The sequence below is a fragment of the Chiroxiphia lanceolata genome, chromosome 2 (assembly GCF_009829145.1).
Source record: "Chiroxiphia lanceolata isolate bChiLan1 chromosome 2, bChiLan1.pri, whole genome shotgun sequence".
Taxonomy (NCBI): Eukaryota; Metazoa; Chordata; class Aves; order Passeriformes; family Pipridae; genus Chiroxiphia; species Chiroxiphia lanceolata.
In genome coordinates, this window is record NC_045638.1 from 103,435,587 (window position 1) to 103,456,562 (window position 20,976).

The 20,976-nt window shown below is 43.9% G+C and overlaps 1 protein-coding gene and 1 long non-coding RNA gene across 4 annotated transcripts in view; one reads left to right on the plus strand and one right to left on the minus strand.

Annotated features, from left to right (window-relative positions):
* URB1 (URB1 ribosome biogenesis homolog) overlaps positions 1 to 10,391 on the plus strand; it is a 42,099-nt gene extending 31,708 nt beyond the window's left edge. The window contains 10 exon segments of the mRNA XM_032679352.1: positions 2,547 to 2,707; positions 3,068 to 3,179; positions 4,081 to 4,187; positions 4,706 to 4,811; positions 4,814 to 4,848; positions 5,527 to 5,636; positions 6,230 to 6,406; positions 6,744 to 6,985; positions 8,002 to 8,583; positions 9,169 to 10,391. Coding sequence (XP_032535243.1) covers positions 2,547 to 2,707; positions 3,068 to 3,179; positions 4,081 to 4,187; positions 4,706 to 4,811; positions 4,814 to 4,848; positions 5,527 to 5,636; positions 6,230 to 6,406; positions 6,744 to 6,985; positions 8,002 to 8,583; positions 9,169 to 9,374 — 1,838 coding nt within the window. The 3' untranslated portion in view covers positions 9,375 to 10,391.
* Positions 10,392 to 11,068: 677 nt separating this feature from the next.
* LOC116782574 lies at positions 11,069 to 14,614 on the minus strand. 3 transcript variants are annotated; one of them, XR_004355264.1, is made up of 3 exons: positions 14,381 to 14,614; positions 12,111 to 13,108; positions 11,069 to 11,349 (listed from the first exon to the last, which is right to left on the minus strand). It is a non-coding gene; the product is annotated as an uncharacterized LOC116782574 (long non-coding RNA). The 3 variants fall into 3 exon arrangements; XR_004355263.1 differs by having other exon boundaries at positions 11,069 to 11,415; XR_004355262.1 differs by having other exon boundaries at positions 11,069 to 13,108; positions 14,381 to 14,529.
* Positions 14,615 to 20,976: the final 6,362 nt, after the last annotated feature.

Below are 20,976 nucleotides of genomic sequence, written 5' to 3' on the forward strand. Positions count from 1 at the left end.
TTATGAATAGGCTGGTGCTCAGAACTGTCTGCAAGTTTTGTTTGACATGACCCTGCTTGGCACAAGAACGTCCCTGTTGTACTCCACAGACACACTGTCTCTGGAGAGAGCTCTCAGAGGTCAGAGGGACACAAGTATCCTAAGGAATTTCCTAACCAGCTCCCTCCCTGTGTTGGTTATGGTTAACCACTGTGTAGTTACAGCTAGATTTGGCTTTCCACACCAATAATATCAGAAGCACTTGGCAGGCTGTTAGTGTCTGTCAGTGAAACCACACTCACAGTCCTTTGTTCACTCAGACCTTTGCAGTACAGCACCTGTTTGGGTGTTTTTAGCCTGTCCTTAGCTATGGTTTAAACTGTACAGCAGGAACAAGAACTGTCTTTCAGTCCTCTGAGGAGAAAAGATACCAGAACTATTTGATGTTTCATAGGAGGAGGGATTTCAGATGATCCAGTAAATGTGCTGGACCTTTGAGATGGATGTGGATGAAGAGCATGGATAGCCAATGTCTTTGGAACAGGATGTAATAGCTGAATAAAGCACAATGCCATCACCACCCACCACCTGAGCTGGAGGGAGGGATCTGGTGGTTCTTGCTCAGCCTCAGCAGCACTGCAGCTGACCCTCTTGTGTGGCCACTTGTGTGGGAAGCAGCGAGACTGAGAACGTCGTGTTCTTGCGGAGCTGTGGAGACAGTGGCTATATTGAATCTGAAACTGGAGAGGAGAAAAACAACCCTCTTTACTGTTCCACACTGAATGAGAGTCGGTGTTGTAAGAGAGGCACTTTTAAAGGGCCCAAGTGATTTATGAGTTCGAGTCCCATGGTGCTTATAAACCATGTCATCTGCTCTTGGAATTCCCAGCTCTTTATTTATTTGCTCTTTGTACTGGCTGCACAGTGCCCTGTGCACAGATGTAATATAACTGCTGAGTTTATAAACACGGACTTCTTGCACAGTATTTAATGCTTATTGAGGAAAAAGTCATTCTGGAGTTGGGCAGATAGCAAGTTCTGTCTTGTCTTCAGCTCTGTTATGCATCTTGTGGAAAGCTTTTCCATCACGGTTCTCAAGATCCTTTAAACAAGCTGTATGTCAGACATAGAATTAACTTGGTGATTTTTTAAATAATAACTTGTCATTTTCTGTTAATTGTTGAATGCAGTCTCAATGCAAGATATTACCACTGTGTGTTTTTAGTGAAAGAAAGTTTTCCAAATAAATCTGTGGACTGCTGAAGTGAGAACCTTGGATTTCATTATGTGGCACCACCCCATGAAATCACCCACTTGGTGTGACTGGTTGGTGCCTGTTAGTAGTTCTCCAGCAGCCTGAAGGAGAGCAGGATGGTGACTCTGGGACAAAGGGCACTGGACTGGTGGGGTGGTAGAGACTCTGCTGTTACCTGGCCCATAACTAGCAGAGCTGGGTAGGAATCTGCCAGGCATGAAGTGGAGTTTTAGGAGTTCTGGCAATTGAGAAGAAGATAAGGGAAACAGCCCAGCTGCTGATGCAGGGACAGGACTAATCTGTGATTTGTTTACATAAAGATATTATATATATATTAGTTTGTGTGGGCAGTGATGGGGGAGGAAATCAGTGGATCAAATATGGGTCCTTGTCAGTGAGATTACACCCCCTTCTTAAATGGGAATATTTGTTTCTGGAAGCTTCCTCTTGACCTTCAGTGTGAATGGCAAGAAAATACATTAATATTATTGCTAAACTCAGCACCATGGTACATTTGCACTGTAGCTGGTAAAATACCATCAAAAGGTGCCATTGTGTTCCTTTCCTGGTGAATGGAATTGAAATAGTCAGTTTTATACCATGTCCTTTCTAGCTGTCAGTGGGTAGGAATGGGACAAACTCTTCAAAACACAGAGCCCTTAAATGAGAAACACCAAATCCTGATGGCAAAATGCTGTGGAAGGTAAATGTTAGATTGAAGGGAGTGTTTCCTGTTTTCTGTTGGGCTGGATTTTGTTTTTCCCAGAAGGGCACAGAGGTGCAGTTTGGTACTTTGCTTGGAACAGGCCTTACTAGCAGAGTCACTCCTGCCTGCACAGGGACAACTGCTGTGGCCAAAGGACTATTTATGTGTTACTCTCCTGCCCTTTCTGTTGCAGAAGCTTTTTAGTGCAGGTAGGCTTTTAATTTGCTGATCTTTCTTTTAGGCACCCAGAAAATGCTCCAGGGAGGTGAATTCTACCTCTTGTTCTTCTTTGTACTCAGCTTTCCCTAAACAGTGAGATATGATATGACTTTACAGAGTTTACTCCTAACTTGGCATGCTCTAGGCGGGCAGGGTCACATAAAGGAGACTGACTTCATGAATTCCAGCTCAAGTAAAGAATTCCTGTTCAGAGTGATTTGCAGAACACCTTTGTTAGCTGGAGAAGCCTTCAGCATGTGGTGAGGTCATAGTTTTGTCAGGGTAGAGCTAGAAATGGGTGCTTATGAACGTTAAGGATTATAGTGCTGTTACATACTATGGGACTCACCAGGGGCTTTTCTGTGTCTTTTTTCCCTCTTCCCACAGAGTGTGTGGTGGCATGTCACAAGTTTGTGGAAGTCAATGCCCTGGGTCTCACAGTAGCTGCCCTGAGCAGCTACGATTCCAACATGAGAGCGGCTGCATATTTCGTCCTGGCTTCCTTCCGCTCCCACTTGGAAGGAGCTCGCTTTCGGGAGAAGAGCCAGGTAAGGTTGAGCTCCATTGCCAGTCTGCCAGCTGAGACCTTGAAGGTCATGGGCACTCCTGTGCTCATCCATGTACATGCACATGGTGAAAGAGCTAAAAGCAGCTTTTTATCCTCTCTTCCATTGTTTCTCCTCTATTGCTTTATGTTTCCTCCTGTTATAATCAATAGACAGAAAAAGTGGGGAAATGTGTTTTAGACATTCTTAGAAATTTTGTTTGTAGGAATGGAAATCCTGATGGAATTTGATGGAATTTGAGTTACAACCTATGAAATATCCTGAAAGCTGACTTATGTGTTCATGCTCCTATTATATTTGTTCGGTTTATGGTTCAGGCTTTTCTCTTCTGGGCTCTTGCAGTTGCTGTATCTCTTGGATACTGTGCAGAATGGAATCAGGCAGCCCAACCTCAGGTTCACCTTCTCCCTGACCCTCTACATTGCTCGTGTGGCACAGCAGATCCTGAAGCCAGGTACTGTAGCCTCCTGTGCATGTCACTCCTGGGGCGAGTCCCTGTGCATGTCTGGAAGAGGGGAGGGCTGTGACACTGGTGGGAGCCATGATCCTGCATTCCTGGGTTTCACAGAAAAGCTTTCAGTGTTGTGTGAGCTGCCTTCCTGGAGCAATGGGAAGTGCTATTTGGATTTGTGTACAAAACCAGTCTGATGGTGGTGAAGCCACCACCTACTCATAATTTTGGGGTGGAGGTGAGCAGAGGATGAGTGTGAGGGTCCTGCTCAGCAGATCAGAGTAGATTGGCCCGAGTGTTCTCTTGTCCTTGGATGCTGAATCAACATTAAGTCACTGTTGCAAAGGAGTCATGGCCTCAGGGAGCAGGGCAGTCTGGAAAGGACCTTATGAGGTCTCCAGCCCAACCTTCTGCCCAGAGCAGCTGTGAGGGCAGAGCGCTTTGCTGGGTGGGTCTCTGTCCCAGAAAACCTTCAGACCTCTAGGCTGATCCTGGAAAACCTCCAGAGCTGACGACTGCATAGTCCCTCAGGGCAACTTGTTTCACTGCTCATGGGGGACATGTCTTGTCTGTAGGTTAAAAAATTAGGCTTTAAGTGTGTAGAGGTTTTGCCTCTTGCTTTGCTGCAGATTTCTGTTCTGTCAATGCAGTAGTGTTGGATTTGGTGAAATCAGAGTCATGGTGAATGTTTATCTTCTCACCTGCTTTGTGCTCATTCACTCTGAGGTTTTCATTTTGGAGGAGAGAAGAGAAGGGATGGCCAGCAATATAATGAGGCCTCCTGCAGTTCCTGGGCTGTTCTCACAGCTGGAACATTGCGCAGTACAGCTGCCATTTACTGTTCTCCGTGGTTGTGTATGGGAATGTGTTCCTCCTCCACAATGACAGTTATTTCTCTTCACAGAGGAGCACATGTATATAAAGGTAAACAGATTCCTTCTGTCACACCAGTATTTGGACCTGAAGAAAGTTCCAGGATTTTTCCAGCTTTTCTACAGTTTTGATTTTGAGGTAATATAAGGATCACATCGTAGTATCCAATAATACCTCAGAGAATAATAGAAAAAAGCCATTAAAATACAACGATATCTCCTTCTCCCATAGGTAGTTAATTAGACTCATCTTTGTTTCATGTTGGAATTAAAGTTATTTCCCTGTTTCTTTGTTGTTTTCTTAATAGTAACACACAGTGAAATAATTAGTTGTGCTGTGTGTTCTCTGTGAGCACACTAAACAGAATATTCTGCCCTAGCTATCTTACATTCATCTTCGAGTTTAGATTATTAACACTGAGTTCAAATGAAGTATTTCAGGAACAGAAACTTTTAAGGTTCCATTTTCAGTGCATATTTGGGCTGCAGACTGACTGTTCCTGATGGATGTTAGTGATTAAATTTGATAGGGATGGAAATGGAGAACAAGCTGCGGTAAGCCTTGAGCTGGCACTCCCAGGGAATCAGGTTTTTGTGCTCTTAGGAGCTGGTGTTGTTTGGAAATGTCTTATGGGATATTTTTCTTATGGTTTCTAGTACAAAACAGAGCGTGAGTGGATCCTCAGATTTCTTGGGGAAGGGCTGCGTGACAAACATTGCTATGAGCTTTATGACTATCAGAGGATTTTCCAGGTCATTCTCTCCTTTTCAACAGTCCTTTGTGTGATGAGGGCTCCCAGGTAAGAATTTTTTTAAAAAAATGCCCACCAAAAACCCCAAACCCCAGAAGTTTGCATGACTTGGAGATCTCAAACCCAGTACAAAGCAGAAAAAGGAGCAGCTGACTTTTCCCTTGCGCTCTAGAAAATATGTTCCTTGTTGATTTTGTGTATGTGTGGAGGGGAAATAATTGGCTTATATAGAAAGTGGAATCCACATCCTTATCCACTGAAACTGGAACAGCTCCCTGCCATCATGGGCCTCACTTGTGTACCACAACTTTGCTCCTACATTCAGAGCCTTGCTTTTTTAGGTCTCTGTATTCCCTAACCAGCATGTTTGTTACCTGTGCAGTGCTGCAGTAGGAAGGAAGCTCACATTCCAGAAGCTCTCAGGTTTGTGAGCATCCACCCTGAGAAATCCAGTCTGTTAAAAGTACCTCAGATGTGGAAATCTTGGACAAAAATATAAATTGTCCTGCTACTTTAGGACTTCTTGTAAGACTTCATACCTGTGGTATGAAGCTTTGAAAGTAAGACGTCTTTTCTTCCCCAGGGTTGCTGAGAACAGGTGATGTTGGTGATACATTTTACCTTGAAGCTGATCAGATACCAGTCCAATTACTAATTATGCCCTTTATAATTAGATCCTGACCGTTTCTGAATTTGTGAAAGAACAAGTTACATTTTCTGTTTCAGAGTCGTATTCTGGAGATACTGCAAAGTGCTGCTCGTGTCACCAGAGCTGCCTATGAGCTGATACAGGATCACAGCCTCCTAACCTGGATCCTGCACATCTTAGAGAAAAGGTAACTAGGGAAACACTAGAGAAATGAGAACAATTCTACTGTCCCCAGTAACATAATTTTGTGACTGAGTATGAAAACCGAGGTGACAGATGGAGACGGTCGGGGCCGGTGATGTTCGGCACTGAGGGCTGTACTGGCAGAACTTGCTGAACTCTGAAATGTCCCTTGTGTTTCTGAAAATGGAAGCAAGATGCTTTCAGGTTGTGGAAGGGAGGGATGATGGAGGGGGCTTTGTGTTTTTGAGAACACTTCCTTAAAAAAACTTAGCAAAACAGTGCCTTGTTTTAGTGTGTGTAACTTTTAAATTTCAAATGCCCGCAATTCACATCCTGTCATAGGACTGCTGCACAGTGACTGGCACAGTAATGGATTTGAGCTGTCTAGAACATTTCTCCTCCCGCTTCTTCCTCTTCCCCTTGCCTCTCCTTCACAGACATGGGCACACACACAAAATCTCTTCTGCACAGAGTGCCCTGACAGGTTCATGCAAGGCTTAGCACCAAAAGTGCACAAGAATATGGTCCCCCCTATAGGTGATGGACCAATTCCTCGTCAGGCTCTGCCTTCCAAATGGGTTTTCTTTTGTTTTTCAGGTTTCTGGAAAACAAGGTGATAAATAAAATTATTTCCTTACTCCATACTCTGTGGCTAACAAATTTAGGAGACAAGAGAGAAAGAAAGAATCAATCCCAGGAGAGCAGGAAATTTCTTCCTATTCAGCTTGTAAATGAATTTCTGTATGTTTTGATCACATTAATCAAACACATTCGGTAAGTCCTTTGGTTTTGTTTTTAATCAGTTTGCATCTCGTCCTCTCTACCCATTGAAATTTATTAAGGGCAGAAAAATGTCTTGATCTCTGGTAGTTCCATGCTTTTTTTCACCTTCTGTTTGGAAGTTGAGTAGTGAATTTGGATGAGATTTCTTCGACAGGAAGGTTTAGATGTTTGATGACATGGGGAATAAAGTAACATTTGATGCACAGTTGCTGTTAAGTTCTGCATCCTTAGTTCCTGACCATATGGACTGTAAGTGGAAAAAACCTTGTACTTATTTTATTGATTAGCACACAGAAAAATACATGGCACTTGTGTTTTCTGTTCATAGGACTAATCTCGATCTGGCCAAGCTGACTCAGTTCTTCAGCACCTTCAGTTCTGTGCTGGAATATCGTGCTGAGGTTGTTGAGGCCTTCAGGGAGATGAGGCGTTTCACGGTGAATGAGGGAGTCCTCTCCAACAGGGAGGTGCTGCTGCTGCTGCACAAGTGGAGCCTCATCGACAAAGACTTGCAGCTGCAGGAGGACCTGCAGGCCCTTGCTCAAAAATACCAAATCAAAGAATTGCTCAGTAAGTGCTAAAATATTTCAGAGAAGGAAGACTTGTTGAGGCTGTTACAAACCAACTGTATAAGTGAGGCAAACTTCCCAGGAAATAGTGTTAATAACTTTACTTGGATGACCTGATACGGCTTGGTGGAGGAGGAAGGGAAATGGAAAGCCATTTTTCAGGTCTTCCTTGCAGCGATTTCTAACTTGGAAGCTTTGGAGAAACACAGTTTTAAAAAGGGAAAGAGCTTTAAAATGAAACTTAATTGCAAATCTGGTATCAGGCTTTGAGAAACTGTATTCTTAAATCTCAAAAGAAAAAGCAGTGCCTGGAGGCTTTGTGCTCAAAGGTTTGAATTGTTCTCAATGTAGTTGGGGGATCTGAAAGTGATACATGGGTAAAAATAAAGCAAGGGAAAATTAAATAGTTATTTTTTCAGTGTTTGAAGGAAGGAAAAATATGTCTAGACTTGTGTGACTTTTCTTGTGATCTCTGTGAATAAAATGTCCAAGGAACTTGGTGGTGAGAGCTGTTAAAACAACGCTGGTTTCCTGCAGCTACAACTGCTCTTGGTGCACATTAAAGCTTCTATAGGTTTAAGTGTTCTGTATCAGTTTAATTATGAAAGTATCACATATTTAAGGGATACTGTAAAAGCTTCAGTTTTTCTGAAGTTTTCACACCCTTTAAAGCTCCTCAGAAAGACACGAATAGAGTTGTTGTAGTGACATCTGTAACTTACTGTATGTGTGGGTTTAAAACACAAGGTGTTGCTCCAAGCCTTGAGGGCTTCTCTCACCTCCAGGCTGGGTGATCCTGTTCAGAGCAGTGTTCCAGCCTGGAGTCCCTGGGAGCTGCCCAGAGCCCATTTGAATGGCACAGGCTCCATGAGGCAGCAAAACGAAGCTGGTACTTTACCCTTTTAGCTACTGAATCACAGAGGAGACCACCTTTCTTGCATAATTTTGTACCAGGAAAGTACATAGATACCTTTGGAGTATCTGATATTTGTTTTGGTGGTGGTTTTTTTATTACAGAAAATATTAAAGACAAGAACAAGCCCCAAGCTTCTTCTCGTGCGTATCGTCACATTCGGAAAAAGAACGGGGTAGAAGAAGATGATGCTGCTGCAGACCTGGAAGTGTCAGAGCTGGAGAAATGCAGAGACCATCTGAATTCCATATTGCCCACTGGGAGCCTGTTTTTCCCAGCACCACCTTCCAAACAGGGAGGGGAGTCCCTCAGGCCCAATGACCTCGGGGATGACTCAGTCAGTCTCACCTGTGCATCCACTCTCATGGTCACGAAATGGCTGGTGAAGTCCATGGTGGAGTACAGCCTCAGTGGGCAGAACGTCTCGCTGATGCTGCGCTGGCTCCAGGGTTGTGTAGTGCCACAGCCAGTGGCCATGCGGGAGATGCTTAGGGATGAGACACTGAGGAAGAACCTCTTCAAGTTCTATACCCGGGTCTGTGAGGCTCAGCTCTCCAAAGAGCTCCCTGTGCTCAGCTCCATCATGCTTCAGCTCATGGATGCTCAGGGCCTGGCCAACAGCTTCCATGAGCTTGTGAAATCCTTGTGCCTCTCAGCCACGACAGAAGAGGATGAGAACAAGAAAGGTACTTGTCTCTTCCTTATCTCTCTTGTTACAAGGCAGTAATGGGAGGAAGTAGGGAGTTCCATGGGTTTTTTTAATTCAACAGACCATTTTGAAGTTTGCCCACGTCCACTGGAGCTCATAACCTTCCAAGGTAGAAGCTGTATAGGTGATGGGATGAACTCAGGGCGGGCAACACAGAGAAGGGTCACACTTGTGGGGCTTTCTGACAGTACAACACTCATACTCCCACAAAGAAACTTCTCTTTTGAGGACTAAAATGGAGTTCAGTTCAAAAAATACCATTCCAAGGGGAAAAACAGTCTGCAACAAACAAGTCCATGTGGTCATGGGTGCTGATCCATGTACTGGTCAGTGTTAGCAACTGACAGATTTCAAAATGTTTTATTTAAGGAAGCTGACAGGAAACTGGTTTGTTTCCTTCGTGTGAGGGGAGTCATTGGCTTTGCATGGGAAACCCCCCCCCCCCCAGATTTTCCATCTAGAGAAACAGGAAACTATTTTAAACCATAAGTCTGGAGGTAAATGGTTTGATATTACTGTGTGGAAGTATCTGTTCTGATTCTTCTTAATTTGTCTTCCACAGCTGTTTGTGTATTCCTGACATCCGTTTACATCAAGGACATGTGGCTTGGAGCAAAGGAGCCAGATATGTTAATAACTCATGTCAGATTGATCTGCACTAGTGCAGATGGTGAATTAAACAATGATGACTTGGAAACTCAGGAACAAGGAGAAGAAACTATTATGTCTTTTTGCAAAACCCTTTACTTGGCAACATCGGGGCATTAATTCAGGGAACTGACTCTTAATCTTTAATGCTCTGTGCTCTGCCATCGTCGCTGTGAGCCGTGAAACCCTCCTGAGCTGTCCCCATACAGACCTAACTGGTTTGGTCATAAAAATCAGTGTTTTATTATTGTTTACTGAGCAAACTCAGAGGGGGAAAATTGTATTCGTTGTCTCTCAGTGGGACATTAAAGTTCCAATTTCTCTTTTCTTGAACAGTATGGGAACACGACATTTATATAATTTTTATTAAGGCATTTTTAACTTTATGAAGAACCAAAAAGACTGTTTCCTGCACTCTGGATTTGTGTCCAGATACAGTTCCAGTCCCTGTGTCGTTAAAGTCTGTCCTCTCTCCAATATAAAATGGGGAAAAAAGGCTGCAGAACGTCCCACAATGTGGTGTAAGTGCAAAGAACGAGGAGCTGGAGGTTTAACCATGATGATTTTTTTTTTCTTGAAGAACCCAGTTTATTTCATACCAAAACCAGTGTGAATAAAAGACTGAACACTGGAATCATGGTGGTCTGTGATTCTTCTTGGTTCTAAATGATATGGCTTTTGAAAGCATTTATATCAGAGCTGGTCTATTTTTATTATCCTTGTTTTTTCTTAAATTAAAAAAAGCCCTGACCATCACGGCTGCTGGAACTTGCAGCAAAGGCCCATCTTCTCTTCACTTGGAACAGGTGAGAGATGGAACTAAACCCCAAGGGACTTGCTGCTAATTGATCATTTGTGGGTTTTAGTGGGAATTCTCTGTGAAATCTGATAGATAGTTCTGGAATGTGGCCTGGAGGGTGTGAACACAACAGTCCAGATCTGCAAACACGCAGGACCTGAAGCTTTGAAATGTAAACCAGGATTTATTAAATTGTCTCACAACTACATGCTGTGCCCAGGTCCTTTGTACAAATTCTGTAGAGGGAAAAATCAGAACTGCGCGTTCCTTGTGATGTGTATTGAATTTGTTGTGGTTTTTAAATAAAAAACGCGAGACACGGTTAATGAGATTGCTTTACATTTGAATATTCTTGTCCTAAAGAAGCTGTCAGCTCTGTATCAGGACTTGAGTTTAAAATAATATTTCTTAAAAAAGCTGAAAGCCCCTTGGAGGCTACATTTTGTTTCAGGGGGCTGACATCAGGAAATCTGTGTGAAGAAAAAAACCCTTATTTTCCTTGATTTCAAAAACCAAACAGGCACAGTTGAAACCAAAGGAGTTCCAAAACAAAAGATGTCTTTCCATCTCACCTAACTGTCAAAGAAAAATACCCATGACACAAAGGGAAGGGATTTTTTTGGTTGTCGCGAGGGCCTTAGCACACCCCGCAGTGGTTTATAGTATGATATGTTGAAATAATTAAAGAAATGAGGTAAGAGCATTCCACCAACCCAAGGATAAGATAAGGAGGGATCACAGTGTGAATGTGGCACTTGGGGACGTAGGTTAGTGGTGGCCTTGGGCAGTGCTGGGGAACAGTTGGATTTGATCTTAGAGGGCTTTTGCCAGCCTAAACAATTCCATGATTCTCTGATTCTAATGGAGGACTCTGGGGGCAGGGCAAATAAGTGCTCCCTGTGGAAAGCAAAGCACTGGGAAGCTTTGAAATGGGTACATATGGAATGTCCATGGGAGCAAATGCATTGCTCCCCCCCTCCCCTGCCCCCAAGTTGGGTGCTATAAGCCAGGGTTTTGTTTTGCATATTATTTATTATTGTTTATATACTTCATACTGTATTTCCATGTAATTTGAAAGTTAAAAGATAAAAAAGGTCCTTTTTAGTGGTTATGTGCTCCGAGCCATGTTCAGTGCAAACCCATGGAAGAACACCTCTTGTCATGAATGAAGTATCCACATCTTCCAGAAATCCCCTTGAAATCCCCTTGTGGAGTGGAGGATCTTAAAAAAACAGGGTGATACAAGTCTGTCCTGAGTCAGGGAGGAGGATACTGGAGCAGGCAGGCCATGCAGAACTGGTCAGGAGAGAGGTGCCAGCTGAGGGCAATACAGGTGGGGGCAGGAATGGTTGAAGCTGCATCCTTAGGAGGAAAATGGTCTGGATGGTCAGGTTTTCTTCAGAGTGTCTTTGATGACACTGTGTGACTGCAGTAGAGTTACTATTGCAAGTAATTCCCAATTTGCAGTGGGAGAGCTGGTGCCAGCAAGGGAGTGGATTCTTGTCTCCTGTGAGAACTCCCTCAGCTCTGGCAAAGGGTGAGGGGGTCCCGAGAGGAGGGGGAGGCTGTTGTGGCCATCTGAGTTGGCTAATGGAAAACACTTGGCTCTGATACCTCTGTCCATGCTGCACCATCAGTTTCTGCAGCCTTTCCTCTTTCTCCACGCTCAGTGTGGAAAACCACCTGGCAGCCTTACACACGTGGGTGGGTTTCTGAGCCCAGCACCACTCACAGTCAGTTTGCTCACAAAGCAAACTGCAGCAGTATCTTATCTCTGGGGCTAAACAAATCTGAAGATTTAAAAAACAGACCAGCAATACAAACATCTGCCTGGCAGTTTGGCCTGTCTCTTGTGTTCAAGGCTTTGATAATGCAGCCCAACCCACCCACTCTGGGCATCACCCTGGCCCACACTCCCACATGAGGCTGCTCTGGCAGTGCTTCCCTGGAGGAGTTTTTGCTGCCTACTTGGAAATGTGGAATTTCTATGCTTCTCCTCAAGTTTCAAATGAGTTTTTGTGTTGTACTCAGCCCAGGAACTTGCTGTGCAGCCTTACCTCTCTTCCAGCCCTCGCTGCCTTCCTCAGCCTGACCAGCTTTGTGCTTCCCAGGAGCTCTGAGGGCATCTCAGCCTCTCCAGTTCTGCCTGGGTTTGGTGGGGAGGAGAGCTGGGAAGAGCCAAGGCAACTGAAGGGAGAGGTAATTGTGAGTGTCTCTTCTGACTCTGCTCCAGCTGAGCTGGACCCATCCCCTCCATCTCACTGAACACACTGCCGTGACCCTCAGTGTTTCTGTCAAACTATTCATCAGCCTCATGCAGAAATTGTAGTGGTGGTTTTGTGGTTTTGCCAGCATTTCCTTTGATATAAAATACATTCTCTTGATATATGACACATATTCCCTTTTTCCAACACCGTGGTAACTGGCAGATACCATTTCAAGACTGTTCAACACTGACAGTTTCTTTACCATTGACCATTTCAAAAGGGAAGCAAAAAGCAATTGGTTGTTGGTAGCAAAAACTGTATTTCCAGGCAGCAAGTAAAGTAACTGTTTATTCAGGAAGACATTCCCTTGAGATAATTAGTGCAAACCACCACATGCCATTTGCTTTTAAAGGCTCTTCTAGATAGACAGTATTTTAATAAATTTAAGTAACAAGTATTTTTTTGCAAAAGTAAATAAAGGATATGTTCTATTCTTGGGGCAAGTGCTGAGCCATTTTACTCAAATATGGCCTCCTCTTATGCATCCAGGGTTTTTCAGGTTTGTTCTTTGTTGAAAGACATTGTCCTTTTTTCCTGAATCCAGGTGATTAACAGGCAGTCACAGCACTGAGCTTTTCTCTGCAGCCATGGGAACTGTGCTGCTGGGTTGGTTTGAGCTCTTCCAGTTTTACCTCAGGCTCAGATCCTTCCAGGAACGCCACTTCATCCGAAAGGGAGATAGGTGTTTAAGAAGCAACCACATCTGAGTATGGGCTCCTGAGGTCATCACAGTGAGGCTGTCCCCATTGGAACTGCTTTCTTCCATCTGGCTCCCTACAGTCACTTGCCTGGAATGTGTGGACAGAAAAAAGTACAAGCAATCGGGACGTGTTTGGAAGAGAGACCAGTCTCAGTTCAACAGAAAGTACATCAAAGTTTTAAAAAATAAAAAAGATGCTGCTTCTAACACAGAAGACATGAATCCAGCATGAGAGAAGCTCTTGACTTCAGCCTTCTTCATCCACCATGAGAACCATGTCCTTGCCTGGAAATGGGAGTATGACCAACAGGAAAGGTATGAGGTGTCTCCCCTCTCTCCCTCAAGATGGGACCTTCAGTCCAGCCCTTAATTTCGGTCCTTTAGTGAGATTTTTAAAGAGGAAAGTAGAAACTTTGCTATGACTTGCTCTGTACCAAGGGTGAAGGGAACTGTCACAGCTGCTTCTGGGAAAGCGAAGAGGGATAAGAGCTTCCTGAGACTGTGAATGGGTGTCACTGGGGGCAAGAACAAGAGGGATGTGAGATATTTGGGAAGGACTGCCTGATATTGGGATTGACACCCGCTCTAAGGGCTGGTGGGGAACTGACCAAGGAAATGGGACAGACTTAGAAAAGAACAGATAGGACTCAAGTAGCAGGAAATTTCCAGTGTACAAACAATAACAACTCAAAGACGTGTGGTTCTGCCAGAAAAAGAAGTTAGTGGTGGGGTGGAAGGGGTGATATGAGAACAGCAGCAGTGCACCTGCCTCCTCTCCTCCCTGAGCCCTCTTGCCAGCAGTTTCCCAAACTTCACCCTTAAAAAGTAAATAGCAGATGAGTCCTGGCCTAGAAGCAGTAAGTTCTAGTTAACAGGGCTGAAGACAAGATCTCAACTACTACTGTATCCTTGGGCATTCAAAGGTGGTGAGGAAAATTACACTGGTAAGAAAATGTAACCCAAAAGTGACAATGGAAAATTTTTGAAAGCCTTATAATGCCCTGGAGCCATCAGAAGGGAGAAAGAAGACATCTTGGACTAAAAGCAAGTGTTTCATTGGCTACATAAAGCTAATAACTAAAATCTAAAAAGCAAGATAAAGCAAATGGGAGAAAGTGAAATGTAAACTTTATAACATCAAATTTATATTACTTGCAAACGAAAGCTTAAAATATCTGTGCCTGACAAGACTAGCCCAACAGAGATTTGCTTAATGGTAATTCAAAAGCAGAAACAAAACCCCAAAGTCTCAACAACAGGCCCATCACAGGTTTGGGAGTTTCTTTGCTATGCTGCTGGTGTATTATATTCATTTCTCTTCTCTCTCTTTGACAGAAGCAAGACAAAAAAAAACTCTTACCAAAACAAGATGTTTCCTTCCAGTCCATTAAGTAGCTAAATACCATCAGCTAGCTATCCATGTTTTAAAATCAGCTGGAAAACTTGCATCTCAGAGACTCAGGGACGTCTGAGGAGAACTCTGGCAGGGTCTGTTAATCATTAGCCATCCCTGGACAACAGGGAGGTTGGAGGAGGCTGGAAGAGTTCCAGAGTCCCAGTACTCAGAGTACTCTAAGGCAGTGCTGTGACTGACCTCGGCCCAAGATAAAATCACAGAATTAAATCTGAGATAAGATACAACTGAAATAGTGATTCAAAGGGCAGAAAAGCTAATTCCAAGCAGTGCAGATCTTGAGAAAGCCAAGTACAGTGAAAATGTCTGATGTCATTTTTTGAAGGAAGCATGATTTGAAAGATAAAGGCAGCTTCATATCCGTGATTACTGTGAGGGTGAGGAGGCACCACATCCTAAACACTGAGTAGAGTTTCTTACTGCAGGAGATCTGTGTGGAGCCAGCAGAGCTCATGCTGCCAGGGAGCCCAGGGGCCCTGGAGTGAACCTCTCTGAGAGCAAGAGGCTGGGACGAGGGATGAGATAGACAGATCTTCCAACTCTCTGGGCACCCAACTCGGGTTTTTTTTCCAACATTACACTGTCTGGACAGCCAGAAAATTTGGGTTGTGCATGGCTGCCAGGAATGTATAGCCCTCCAATAAAATGCATGGGAGACCAGTGTTCCTCTGGAGAGGTCCAGGAAGGAACTTGCCCTGTCCCCCTCCCACTGTGTGAAAGTCCAGCCTTAGCCAGGAACTGTCTCCAGCCACTAACCCTCACTTTTCTGCATCATTTTGGATGGTAAGAAACACCACTGAAGCAAGTGTTAATACTGGCTCTGGATCCCAGCAGTGTGATCATCAGTTGCCTTGGCACGCTAATGGGTTTGAAATCATTGGTCCCATGCCCCAGACCTTTTGTCTTATTTCTGTGAGATAATGTAATGGTGACAAAGGGACTGGGACATGGATTCCACAACCTCCTTCCCTCTTGTGTCTCAACTCACCCAATAAACTTAGCACCAAATTCTTTGGTATTGCAGAGCAATATGTGGTGCAATCAGATCACGGAGTCAGATCCAGGACCTCTCAGTGTCTCTAACCAAGAATTAAGCTGTGGCACAAGTAGATATAGGCCTTTTGGAAGACACTTTGACACTGGCTTGTTTTCTGTGTGGAGATGCAGGTTAAAAACAGCAGACTCTGCTGTGGGAGGGTGGTGTGCCCTTGCCAAAGAGGAGACCTTGGTGTTGCATAGCAGTGGAAAGAGATGCAAAAAATTGCATCCAAAGAGGTGAGACCAGTAGGATGAGGGAAGGGATTCTCCCTTTCCCGCTCCACTCAGGTGAGACCCCAGCTCCAGCTGTGGGGACTACAACACAAAAAAAGACATGGAGCTGGCTGGAGACAGCCCAGAGGAGGCCACGGAGATGCTCTGAGGGCTGGAGCAGCTCTGCTCAGGAGACAGGCTGGGAGAGCTGGGGGTTTCAACCGGGAGAAGAGAAGGCTCCAGGGAGACCTTACAGCCCTTTCCAGTGCCTAAAGGGGCTCCAAGAGAGCTAAAGAGGGACAAGGGCCTGGAGGGACAGAACAAGGGGTAATGGCTTCTCATTGCCGGAGGGCAGGGTTAGATGGGATATTGGTAAGAAATTCCTCCCTGTGAGGGTGGGGAGGCCCTAGCATAGGTTACCCAGAGAAGCTGTGGCTGCCCCACCCCTGGAAGTGTTCCGGGCCAGGTTGGACGGGGCTTGGAGCAACCTGGGCTAGTGGGGAGTATCCCTGTCTATGGCGGGGGGGGGACACGACTAGATAATCTTTAAGGTCCCTTTCCACCAAACCCATGCTATGTTTCTGTGATCCTATGAAAACACAACCTTCAGGGACACCCCAGGGATCTAGCTGACCTGTGGTGGGGGTTTGCTCAACATTCCCCTGAAGCACAAGGTGCGGTCGTAGGACCCACCTGGCTTGAAAGCCGGCTCCTCTGACCTGGCCCTGAGCAAGCTGGGAGAGCACACAGTACCCTGCATGTCCCTGGGAGTGACAGAGAGATGGATGAGAACAGAAATGGTGAAGGTAAAAGTTCTCCAGCCTTGTTGACCAGTGACGTGTGTGTGTGTTTGTTGGGTGAATGTATCAGAATTATCACAGGGAAAGAGACAGGAGGTTTCCATACAGATATCGGGTGACTGTCATACCAAGGGTAAGGGGTGGATGACATAACAAAGAGGATGACAGGGGAGGCTGGTGGAAGTTTACAGGAATGATTTCTTCCAGATACCCCGTTTGGTTTCGTTGCTGGAACTGGGAGAAGGGTAACTGAAGTGGGGCTTAAAAACCAAATGGAACTCAATCAAAAAGGGCAAGTTTTGTGTGTGCAGGGGGATGTTGAATACTCCCTTCAGTCCTAAAATTGTTTTCTTACAGTATATTTCAAGCTTAGAAAAATGAAAAGTCTAAGCAAATCTCATCCAATAGTGCTTTTCATTAATGATTCCTGGACACTTCACAAAACATTTCTAGACTTGCCTTGTTCACAATAGCTCTTTTGAAGGCCAAAATTGAACATATCAAGGATAAATATGGATATTTTTAAGCCAAGTATTTCACTCAGTAACATGATGAAAAAGTGAAAAAAATCTTAAAAATCAATACTTTGTTTAAGTCTCCCAAACACACTGAGATTTTCATGTATACAGACTTCTCCTGCCAGTTTTTTAGGAATAGTAAATTACTGGGAACATACCTCTGCTATCCTGCAATTTTATGTCCATTTCCATGTTTCTTGTGTTGTTAGCCTGCCTCCTGCTTTGTGGTTTAGTTGGGCAAGCTGCCTTTTTTAATGTTGTTACTCCTTGAGAAACCACTGGATTTGAGCTGTGTTATGTCACCTGCAAACCTCATCAGTTCTTTTTATGCAGGTGATTTATGCAAACAGTGAATGGCTGTGGGTCGAAAGACACTCCAATCCAATAATTACATAAAGAGTGTCATCTCTGTGCAATTACAAATGTTGTATGTAATTGCTGGATCATTCAAGGGAGTGAATGTGTTGGGTTATTTTATCACACTGATCTGCACTTACTTTATGTCTGGTTGTACTTACTTTACTGGAGTTGATCCGGAGCGGGACATACACAGTAAAATAAGAAAAAGTAACGTCACGAAGGCAGCAAGTCCGACCCAAAAGGCGATGACAATGGAGTCTGTGGACACAACACAGTAATCCTGTCACCAGTACCACAGCAAATATAAAACACAGCAATATAATTTATGGTCTCTAATAAAGGTGTATCGCTTGATTGGTTCAATTTCTCCTTTTAGGGAGAGGCATCTGAGTGCCAGTTTGTTAGTCGTGAGAGCCTCCTAACAGTTTATTGTAACAGGGCAAGGCCCAGGCTGAGGGATGGATTGGGAAAAAGCATCCAGTGAGTATGGTGGTGACTAGAGCTGTGCAGATATTTGGATATGGTTCCTTTTACATAGTCACAGTGCAGGATGCAGTGTGGTGCTGAAGCCTGAGCTGTCACTGCCAAATCCTGATTTTAGGGGAAAAAGTACAACCCAAGCTCTTTAAGATGATGCCCACGGGTAGGGAATTCCAGCCTTGAAAGAATTTTATACCAAGAGAAATACTAAGGAAAGCTTGTTGTAAAGTGTCTGTGACCCTCACAGCACATCAGTGCAGTGGAAGAGGATGTGACCCTTGCCCTGTTCAGCTGCAGTGCTTCTGTAATCATCATAAAACAGTGCAAACGGCTGCCTGCTTTATCAGGACCAAGTGGTTTCTTTAGGGAACAAGCAAGAGGATTCCCAGTGTCAAAGTATGTGTTCAAAATGGGGAAATGGGAGTATGAAGTGGCTGGGGGAGCAAAGGAAGCTGCTTTTTAATGAAGGCTACAGTGCTGTGTGAAGTACTGCCTGAGCCATGGGCTTGCTGAGAGATGGGATGAATCCACTCCTGCCCCAGGAGCACATTTGGTCACTGTTTCAAAAATGCTCCTTCCTGGGATCAGGGTGGTGGTGGCCAGTGCCCAGGTTAAGGCCTCGGGAAGGTTGGGTGCTCTGCCCTGAAGTCACAGCTGGCGACTCACTTCCACTGGGGTGAAAAGGAAGGGTCACTGACTCCAGAGACAAATATTGACCAAGACAAAATAAATCTTTCCTCTGAAAGGACAGAAAACACTATGTTCTTTGAAACAGGTCCAGTATGTTTGATTCTTTGTGAAGAAGTTCATCAGAGCTACAAAGAGATTAAGGGAGTTAGCCCAGCCCCTTTTAAACCTCAAACTGGGGCTGGCCCAGCTGTACCCTTATCAGAAAGCTGAGTTTTGCTGGGCTACTGAGAAATATCAATGTGGAGGGGCAGCTTATTTATTCTTCCTCTGTTAAAGAAAGTTTTAATGACCTTTAATTCAGAGAACGTTAAATTAGCATGTGAAGACCAATATTCTGACATGCTCTTCACCAACTTATTACAGAAAAAAGCAACGGGGTGATAGTGGCCAACCACAGCTCCTCAAGGGAGAATTAGGGGACTTCTGGTAAAAAAAAATCTAAAAAGCAAGGTCATGGCCCTGAGATATATTGAAAAGCCCAAAATTTTGAAGTGTTCAAAGCCACTGGGACAGAAATGAAGAGTTTGGATTTATAGAATTCTGTATCAGAACTATTTTGGTTCCTTCTTTTAAGAGCAGATTTAATATGTTTCATGGAACTCACTGAGCTATAAACTTACTCTAAGTCTCAGGGAGAGTTTGAATCAAACTTCCTGGTTTTAAGTTCTGCAATTAGGATATGTTTTTTAAAAAGTTGAATATATATTTTAACAATCAATAAAAAGCTTTCCTATTGCTAAATTTTACCATTACCTTTTTTGTGTGTGTGTGCGCATGTTTAAAATAGCCTATTAGCTCATGGGCCAATTAAGCTTTTTAATTATTTTTATACAATGGAGAGAGCTGCACAACATTATTAATAGAAAACAAGACCACGATTTTACAGCTGGATTAGATGCATTTTCATGGAACAAACAATCTCACAAAGCTTCAGGGACCAGCCACAGGAGGAAAAGGAAGTGCAGAGATTCAGATCTCTGTTTTACATTAAATAAAAACAACCAACAGGCAAAATTGAATCAGGGAGCTCCAATCCCATCCCAGGGGTTATGGGAACTGCACGATTCACTTGGGCTGCCCCAGCAACGCCCCTGAACAAACACTCAGGTCCCATTGCAGTCACTCAGCAGAGACCCTCTGGGACATCAATATTTATTGGGTTACTCCGATCCTGGAGGTATCCTACATTTTTACAAACTTGGAATGCTTGTTGCTATCTGAGCAGAAATGACCACATTTCATCCTCAGCTCAAAAGGCAAGGACTTGCTGAACTTAATCCACCTGCACATCCCAAGAACATGAAGGCAATAATTCCAACTGCGGTGTCTGGAGATATAAGAATGTAAATATTATGCAAACACAGGAAAACCTACAAAGTACTTTCATTGCTTGACTGATGCTTTTACTCAAGTTAAAAATGAACCAGCTGTGGGGTTGTTTCCCTTGGTGTTTTCTTTTTAACTGGTAACCCACTGTTCTCACAGCGGTATTTGGAGATGGAAGAATAATAGTACCAAGAGGATGCAGTCTCCATTCCTCCTGGACTGCTGACATGGCAAAATGTCAGTTTTCATCTCCTCAGAATATAAAAACACCTGAAAGGTGGCAGACTTCTCAGCTTCTTTATGGAGAGAAATAAGTGGAAAAAAAAAAACAGTAAGAGATTGATTTACCCTGCTTTTAATGGAAATAAGGATGATAAGATCACTCATAAGCACATGGGGTAATTTCTTCCATAAAACTCTCAACAAATTTAAATTAAACAGAGGTGAGCATTTTGTCTCAGAAGTAGAGTTTCTATGAATTTCAAGAAAACAGGCAGCTGAGTAGAGAGAAATACCCAGGGAGGAAAGTGCTGTAACACAAACGTCACCCTTATTATATACCAGGTAACCCAAAAGGTAGAAAAATGTTATTAAGGAGAAGAAAAAAGTGGAAAGCTTAGATGCCTGATTTTTGGTGCAGTTTGGGTTTTCCCTGGTGGAATTTGGGGGTAATTATCTGCCCTAACTTTAAAATTAAGAGAATTAGAGAAGCTACTCATAGCCTGCCTGGCCCCAGCAGAACCAAATGTTGCTCTACAGCATTACAGAGCAAGATTTTCTGTGTGGAAGGATGTGGATATTTACACCTTCTGTAAGGTGTGGTGTTCTAACTTTGGAGGCAATAGACCCTCAGCCAGAAAAGCTTTCCTAGAGGCAGTGCAGGGTAAATTTCTGCTCCCTTTTCCTATTCTTGCTCTCTAAGCAAGCAAAGGACAAGCAGCTCCTACATGAGCCAGTTCAGTCTTTACTGTCAGAAAGGCAGTTTCTTGTGCTAATTACAGAGACATGACAGTATTCTGAAAGACCATCACATTTTCCTTACAGACCGGATCACTGTAATAACCCTGGGGAAAGCAATTTTAGTCTCTGAAACCACATCTGTCTGCTGAAATCACAG